We start from the raw sequence: 8,463 nt of genomic DNA, 5'->3' as shown, positions 1-8,463 counted from the left end.
TCAGACCACAGAATCTTGTTTCTCATGGTCTGAGAGTCCTTTAGGTGTCCAAACGTCTTCCATTTAAGAATGATGGAGGCCACTGTGTTCTTGGGGATCTTCAATGCAGCTGAAATGTTTTGCTACCCTTCCCCAGATCTGTGCCCTGAGACAATCCTTTCTTGGAGCTCTACTGCTGGTGATTCTCTGATCCACCTCTACGCAGACGACACCATTCTGTATACCTCTGGCCCTTCTTTGGACACTGTGTTAACAAACCTCCAGACGAGCTTCAATGCAATACAACACTCCTTCCGTGGCCTCCAACTGCTCTTAAATGCAAGTAAAACTAAATGCATGCTCTTCAACCGATCGCTGCCCCACCCGCCTGCTCTTATAGCATCACTACACTAGACGGTTCTGACCTAGAATATGTGGGCAACCACAAATACCTAGGTGTCTGGTTAGACTGTAAACTCTCCTTCCAGACTCACATTAAGCATCTCCAATCCAAAAAAAATTCTAGAATCGGCTTCCTATTCCACAACAAAGCACCCTTCACTCATGCTGCCAAACATACCCTTGTAAAACTGACAGTCCTACCGATCATTGACTTTGGCGATGTCATTTACAAAATAGCCTCCAACACTCTACTCAGCAAATTCGATGTAGTCTATCACAGTGCCATCCATTTTGTCACCAAAGCCCCACCACTGCGACCTGTATGCTCTCGTTGGCTGGCCCTCGCTTCATATTTGTCGCCAAACCCACTGGCTCCAGGCCATCTATAAGTCTTTGCTAGGTAAAGCCCCGCCTAATTTCAGCTCACTGTTCAACATAGCAGCACCCACCTGTAGCAGGTATATATCACTGGTCGTCCCCAAAGCCAACTCCCCTTTGGCTGCCTTTCCTTCCAGTTCTCTGCTGCCAATGACTGGAACGAATTGCAAAAATCACTGAAGCTGGAGTTTTATATCTCTCTCACTAACTTTAAGCATCAGCTGTCAGAGCAGCTTATCTGTACACATCCCATCTGTAAATAGCCCACCCTACTACCTCATCACCATATTATTATTTATTGTTTTGCTCGATGGCACCCCAGTAACTCTACTTGCAAAATGTATCTTCTGCACTATCCATCACTCCATTGTTTAATTGCTAAATTGTAATTATTTCTCCACTATGGCCTATTTCTTGCCTTACTTCCTAATCTTACTTCATTTGCACACACTGTATTTAGATTTTTCTATTGTGGTATTGACTATGCGTTTGTTTATCCCATGTGTAACTCTGTGTTGTTTGTGTCGCACTGCTTTGCTTTATCTTGGACAGGTAGCAGTTGTAAAGGAGAACTTGTTCTCAACTGGCCTACCTGGTTAAATAAAGGTTAAATAAATAAATACAATTTTTAAAATTCCTTCAACCTCATGACTTGGTTTTTGCTCTGACATGCATTGTCAACTGTGGGACCTTATATAGACAGGTGTGTGCCTTTCCACATCATGTCCAGTCAATTGAATTTACCACATGTTTCAAGTTGTTTCAAGTTGTAGAAACATCTCAAGGATGATCAATGGAAACAGGATGCACCTGAACTCAATTTCGAGTCTCATAGCAAAAGGCATTTCTGTTTATTATTTTTAATACATTTGCAAAAATGGCTAAAAACCTTGTTTTCGCTTTAGTAGGTGGTATTTTGTGTAGATTGATGAGGGAAAATGTGGATAATGTAAAGGGGGCTGAATGCTTTCCGAATGCACTGTATCTTGTTAGTCACATTTCAAAACAGGGCCAATGCATTGTCTACCATACCTTACAAAAAACAGTTTGAAGAAGGCCATGCTCCAAATCAACTACAGAGGGCGGTCTGGATTAAAGGAGACGTTCACTATATTTGAACCAAATCTCTATTTCCGATGTTAATGGCATTATTACAGAAGTGCCTAGATATTTGTGATCTTAATTGTTTTTGAGAAACTTACCCTACCAGTGATATACTTCTTCATGCTTGTTCAGGAGATATAGGGGCACAGAAAAATATGAACAAAGGCTTTAAAAACACCCAAATACTTCCTTTTAGAAACAACAACGCAACCAGTACAGTGATGCAGGTCTTTAGATGTTGTACACATGAGATTGTGTCACTCTGACTTTATCCGTAATGCTATGATCCATTCTGTGCAAATCAAACGGTTTCCCCTACCAGCTCTGCAGCAAAATGGAATATAACATTGCAGATACATTTACATTGCGGATACATTTACAATTCAGATATTTTTCATATTTTTTATTACATTGCAGATCAAATATACATTGCAGATAAATGTACATTGAAAATAGAGATTTGGTTCAAATAAAGTGAACTTCTCCTTTAACTATTCAGGTAACTACACTGTCATCATAAAATATCCCACTGGTACTACTAGGTCATATAGAACCTACTACAGCAACGTCTCCACACCAGACCTGACAGTGCAATCTCATTCTGGGTTTACGTGTATGCCGGCATTAGTCATGTAAATGCTATAGGCCTATGTTGGGTAAAATCGTAATTGATGAGTACTCCGATTAAATCATCTAATTTTATCTAGCTAATCGGAGTTTCTGCAGTGTTTAATCTGCGAATGTTCTATAGCAAACTGCACAAGTGAAAACGGAAGAAGTGAGTTCAAAAAATCTGAAAGTAGGAAATCCAACACATTATAGAAATGTTTTTCACAAAATGAATGTGGCTTCTCAAAAATAACATTGTCGTTGATAAAACGTTTATTTAGATTAGAATCCCCATAAGAACCAGATGTAGCAGCCTCTCTCCCGTCTCTTAAACCAGGTTATTATGGAAGTCGCTTTTCTTGCAAGCATGATGTATAGTTGAACTTTTTCATCGAAATATCAGATTGTAAACGTCAAATGGAACAAAATGTATGTCTTTATATGTTTTTGCATACGTTTGGTTGTAGTTGTGTTATAAACATCACATTGGGTCCCCTCTGTTTTCTGTAGCCAAAAATCTTTGGTGTAGCTCCTCCGTGCGTACGGACGCTACCATTAACATTTTCACTTCCTGGTCTAGTACGCAGCTGTGAGAGCGAGCGAACGAGCAGGCATCCACAGCGTTGCTGTGGCAGTGGGACCCTGGGAGCAGGAGAGGTCCACTCATCTACGATCCTCGGCTCAATACAGACATAACTTTTCAAGGCAACTGACACGTCTTAAAGGAGAACAGGAGAACGACATCGGAAACCCCGAGGGGCAACCATAGTGAACCTGGACAGGGACAAGAAAAAGGTACTGGACTCTCATTTTTAAACTTATTTTAAACTTATCTTTCGTAAACCTAGTGTGCACTTCTCTGTAGGCTGTATTATGAGAGCATAGTCCATTCCGCAAAAATGCTTGACGGATTCTTTAGAAGTGTTCCATATCGATTTTACAGATATTTAAAGTCATTTTTCACAACTCGAAAATGACCATGGAATTATCAGGTCGAGTCAGACCATGAGATTTTGTGATGGGGTTGATTTCTCAGTAAAGTAGAATATTTTGAATTGTATATTAACACCATTTGTTGGTGGTATTTCTTTGTTTAATTGCGTTGAGGTTAATGAAGAAACTGTCATGGATCCAAAACACTTTCCCCATATAGTTGAGTGAAATGGATACTGTTATTTGAAAAGCTGAACCCATAGGTTGCGGGCGATGAGAGACTGTGCTTGTCTGATGCCTGGGAGCAGCAGCATGTAGTGTCAAATGACACATGCCCCTGGTCTTATGAGGTTTTCTGACAGGCGAGGGAGCAAGCAATGCTCCTGCAAGAGTTGGAGAAAGAATAGGCAGAAGTGGATTCTTCAAGACATCAGTGAACTACTGCACTGTTTAAAAGTGTTTGATGAATATTTGTGTGTTTGGGTGACATCTGTCTGTCACTCTCTGTCTCTCTCTCATGCACACGCACACACACACCTCAAACGAATATTTTACCCAAAAAAATCACAAATCAAGTACCTTGAAGGAGTTGCATAGTGATTCATTGAACATTGAACACAGAGTTGTATATCTGGTACAAGCAGTCCATACAGATACCCCCCCCCCCCCTCCACATAGTGCTTCTCTTCCTCAGCCAATGATCAGATTTATGAGACTGACCCAGAAGTGAACTAGTGCTGACATTAGGCTTGTGGCATCTTTTGTAACAAAATCCAATGTTGGTGTTGTGTTGCTTGGTTAAATAAAAGAAATGTATGGAAAGGATTTGTGTCACAAAACGTATTGATGTTTTGGTCATATTGTGAATGCCTTTCACATCCAGTAGCTTCACCATGGTAGGGCTGCCCAGTGTTTGATCTGCATGTGAGGTTCATAGGTCTCTCTCAACTGACTTAAGAGAATGGACAAATCTGTAGTCTTTCTTTGTCTGTGAGTATGTAGCATGAGAAATATGAAACTCAAGAACTCAAAGCTTAAACTGCCTCTCTTCTGTATGGTCTACAGTTGCTGACTGAGTCAGCCCATCTGAAGCCAGCTCTCAGAAAATATTGTCTTAGACTACGGCTCATTTTCAGAGTGCGCATCCTTGGCTGTCTGACAAGCCTAATTGTTTATGTCCACACTTTTCATCTCCAGATTGTTTTTTTGTTTTGGGGGGGGGGGGGGGGGGGGGGGGGGATTGAAGGAGGAATGCCACTAGTGTTTAGACTGAGATCCCTTCCTTTATTCTCCCTATTATTTGTATCACCTCATCTGTTGTTTGTTGTGGAAGGCTTAACATGGAGGAGTCATGTGAATTGAGCTTGTTTTTCGAAGCCACTTCTGAGGGAATGACTGCTGTCAGGGTGATACAAGTATCTAGGCTATGTGTTGCATGAGCTCCCAGCTTTCACTTAGCGTTGATGTGTTTACAGTATAGTGAAGAGGCGAGGCCACACTCTCCCCTACTTGAATATAACTCAGAAATGACATAATATGAGGGAGTGAAGAGTCAGTCTGATATCAGAAAGGAGAGAGAGGGGGAGTGGACAATCATAGTGGTGTCTTCAAAGGAGCACAGTGAGGGTGGTGTTAGGAGCAGGGGACAGTAAGCATCTGCGTTTCTTAGAGAGACTGAGATCCTTTACTTTGAGCGAGTCATATGGGTTTGTTTAGTATTTTAAATTCTGTCTGGACGCTTCCTGGCAACATCACTATAGATAGTCTGCAAAAACATACTTTTCACTGACTTTCCAAAGCAGTAGATATGTTGAAAAGCTTAACACATCAACATTATCTTTCTGAAAGGAAAACTGTTGCAAAACAGACCCCCAAAGACAAATTACAAAATCATTTTCAAGAGATTGTGAAAATCCCCATTCAACCAAATTTTTGTTATGTTTCCTAACTGAGCAAGGATTTAGTTAGTGTAGGGAGAACTTGAAGACAGTCAGTAAAGCTTTTAAGTAGCCTTGTTTAAAAACACAAAGGCAATCATAGGGGGTCTGATTAAGTAAACAAGATGAGAAATAGTTTTAATGGACACATTTGCTATATTGCTGCAAGTGTAATAACCCCACAATAAAATTAGACTCCAACAAAAAGTAATGAAAATAAAAGAGAGTTTGGCCAAGCAGGAAATTACTGAAAAAAGCCTGGAGGGAGGGGTCGGAAGGGGCGAAGAGAGGGAGTGTGGGAGGGCTGTGGAGATGGAGAGAGGAGAGGGGTTTACAGTTGCTCCACATTTAAGTTGGAACACAAAGCCCCCTTAGTGTTTTAGGACTGTATTATACCATGAACTGCTGCACTGCTGCACTGGGACCCAGGGAACCAGAGGCACATTAAGCCTACATCTACCCCACTTACCTCTCTGTGTCGCGAGGGGTGGGGACTGCCCCCCCCCCCCCCCTCTCTCCCTCTCTCTCTCTCTCTCTCTCACACACACACACATACTTTTTTTTACTATTCTTGTGGGGACCAAACAATTAATTTTCATTCAAAATCATATTTTCCCTAACCCTAAACCTAACCCTTAACCTAACCCCTAACTCCTAACCCTAACACCTAACCCTAAAATAGCTTTTTTCCTTGTGGGGACCGGCGAAATGTCCCTACTTTCCTTGTTTTGCTATCCTTGTGAGGGCTTCTGGTCCCAACAAGGATAGTAAAACCAAACACACATACACATACACACAAATACAAATATCCACCTACACATACAAATACAAACACACACCAACACGTATTCATAACCAGTGTGTTAGTATTCAAGAATGTCTCTCCCAGCTGGACTGAACAGCACACTCTCTCCCATCTCTCTTTCAGCCCCTTGAGCTTTGAACTCCCTGTTAGTCATTTTTTTGTCAGGAGGCAAGCAACTTGTTCCCTCACGCTCGTCGCCAAATAATTTCCCATCTGCTTCCGATTACCTTTGCCTACAGTTGGTTTGCCGCCAGCCATCCCATCTGAGCCAGTGTCTCTGCTCTGTTCTTTACTCAGACACACTGAGAGAGCGATAGAGGGAGAATGGAGGGAGGTGGGCAGTGTGGCAGGGAACGGTATCAAAGATTGGGTTTGGGCCACTCAATGACATTGCCAAAAAGGCTTAGGAACAAAAGTCACAATGTTACTGTAAATAGGCTTTTAACTCCTCTGTACACTTCAAAGTGCGATGGTGAAAAGGACATCTTCAGTGTTTTAATGTAATAATAACCAATGTTGCTTTTTCAAAGGCCATTTTTGATTTCCCAACAAATGCCTGATCTGTGGCTAATGGCCTATTCTCGCTGTGTGTCTGCCTCTATCCTGTAATGGGGCCAGGCCACATTAGGCCCAAAGTGAGTGTGGGTCATTTTCCTCCACAGCCACTGACATAGCACCCACTTCCAACCCTACTCAGCCTAAGCACAGCGTTTTAAAAGATCAATGTCTTCCACTCTGCTTTAACTCATTTCAGACCACTAAAATAGACACAGTGGCCCCCAGGTCGAGACTTGCAAACCCTAGTCGTCAGATTGTCAGCCACAGTTTTCCTGTGACAGGAGGAATGATTGATTAGCTGAAGACGCAGTGGGAGATGGCTGTTTATGAGGCACTGACTACAGACTAGATATATTTGTGTTGTCAGAGGGGAACCATTTGGGTCAGGTGGATCTCATGCCCTCTCTCTCTCCCTCCCCACTCTCCCCTCACACTAACCTGTTTCTCTTCCACAGAGAGGCCACAGTACATTATAGAGTCCGCTGTTGCTGCTGCTGTACTCAGAGACAGTCTCTCTATCAGAATCTTCTCCTGACCGTGGTTCTACCAGAGAGACAGAAGCAGAGAGGCTGTGTGTCCAGAGCTCTCCAGTACAGTCTCTGGAGCTCTATCCTGCTGCCATGGCCCTTGAGTGCACTGCGTCCCATTGGTGAGCGAGGGGCATCAGAGGGCAGAAGACATGTTGGGACAGAGGCCTGGGGACCGCACTGAAGCTTGCTGTAGTAATCATGGAAATGCTATGGAGGACCTTGGCCTGCATTGTTGTCATCATCGTCATGGTTGCCACCGAGGTCGCAGAAAGTCAGACTGCTGAAAAGTTCACCCAGTCACAAGGTGAGCAGAGATCGGGTCGACTCCATTCTTCTCCACTTTTTGACATAAATGGACATGTTTAAATGTATAAATGTTGATCCTGAATATACAATATGATTGCAGTATGTTATTATTACTATCATATTGTATTATTCTCTATCCTGAACTGTGAAAGTGCTTCAACATTTCTAGTCCTGGTGCCTCACTCAAACAGGTAAAGGACCAATTCAATGAGCTGTTCCATACAGTGGGGAGGGTGTCTTCTAACCTGACCCACACACCAGGGCAGTCGCCCTGCTAAACTTGAACCCTGCTCTCACAAATCAACTCCAGAGACAGAGAGCCATGCGCCAACCCCCTAACACTAACCCCACCACTCCTCAGCCAGACCAATCCCATTTAGGCTCGGATGTAAATACCTAGAGTGTCCATGGCTTGTCATGCAGAATACACTGATTGTGTATTTCCTATGCTTAACCTCTGCACCCTGTACGTCATGTTTCCAATTGTCTGCCACACTGCTTCCTTAAAAACCACCACAGGCCATGTCACGAACGTTGTTGTAAGAATCGGACCAAGGTGCAGCGTGGGTTGGGTTCATCATCTTTATTTAATGTGAACCAGCAAAAAACAATAAAGAAGAAAGAAACGAATGTGAAGCTATGTAGTACTAACCAGCAACTATACACAAAATAAGATCCCACAACAAACAGGTGGGAAAAGGCTGCCTAAATATGATCCCCAATCAGAGACAATGATAGACAGCTGCCTCTGATTGGGAACCATACCAGGCCGACATAGAAATAACAAAACTAGAATGCCCAAACGAGCCACATCCTGACCTAACCCAAAATAGAGAATAAAGGATCTCTAAGGTCAGGGCGTGACAGGCCCATTAATTTAGGTTCACTGTTTAAGCTGAGCTCTCGAAGGACACTTTTCTTG

The 8,463-nt window shown here is 42.7% G+C and overlaps 1 protein-coding gene across 1 annotated transcript in view; it reads left to right on the top strand.

The window, feature by feature from the left end:
• Positions 1-3,068: 3,068 nt before the first annotated feature.
• LOC109897905 (A disintegrin and metalloproteinase with thrombospondin motifs 10-like) overlaps positions 3,069-8,463 on the top strand; it is a 67,469-nt gene continuing 62,074 nt past the window's right edge. The window contains exons 1-2 of the mRNA XM_020492561.2: positions 3,069-3,267; positions 7,161-7,539. Coding sequence (XP_020348150.1) covers positions 7,434-7,539 — 106 coding nt within the window. The 5' untranslated portion in view covers positions 3,069-3,267; positions 7,161-7,433. The remainder of the gene's footprint in view (positions 3,268-7,160; positions 7,540-8,463) is intronic.

This window comes from Oncorhynchus kisutch, linkage group LG10 (genome assembly GCF_002021735.2).
Source record: "Oncorhynchus kisutch isolate 150728-3 linkage group LG10, Okis_V2, whole genome shotgun sequence".
In the NCBI taxonomy this organism is placed as follows: Eukaryota; Metazoa; Chordata; class Actinopteri; order Salmoniformes; family Salmonidae; genus Oncorhynchus; species Oncorhynchus kisutch.
This window is presented reverse-complemented; position numbering and strand designations above follow the sequence as displayed.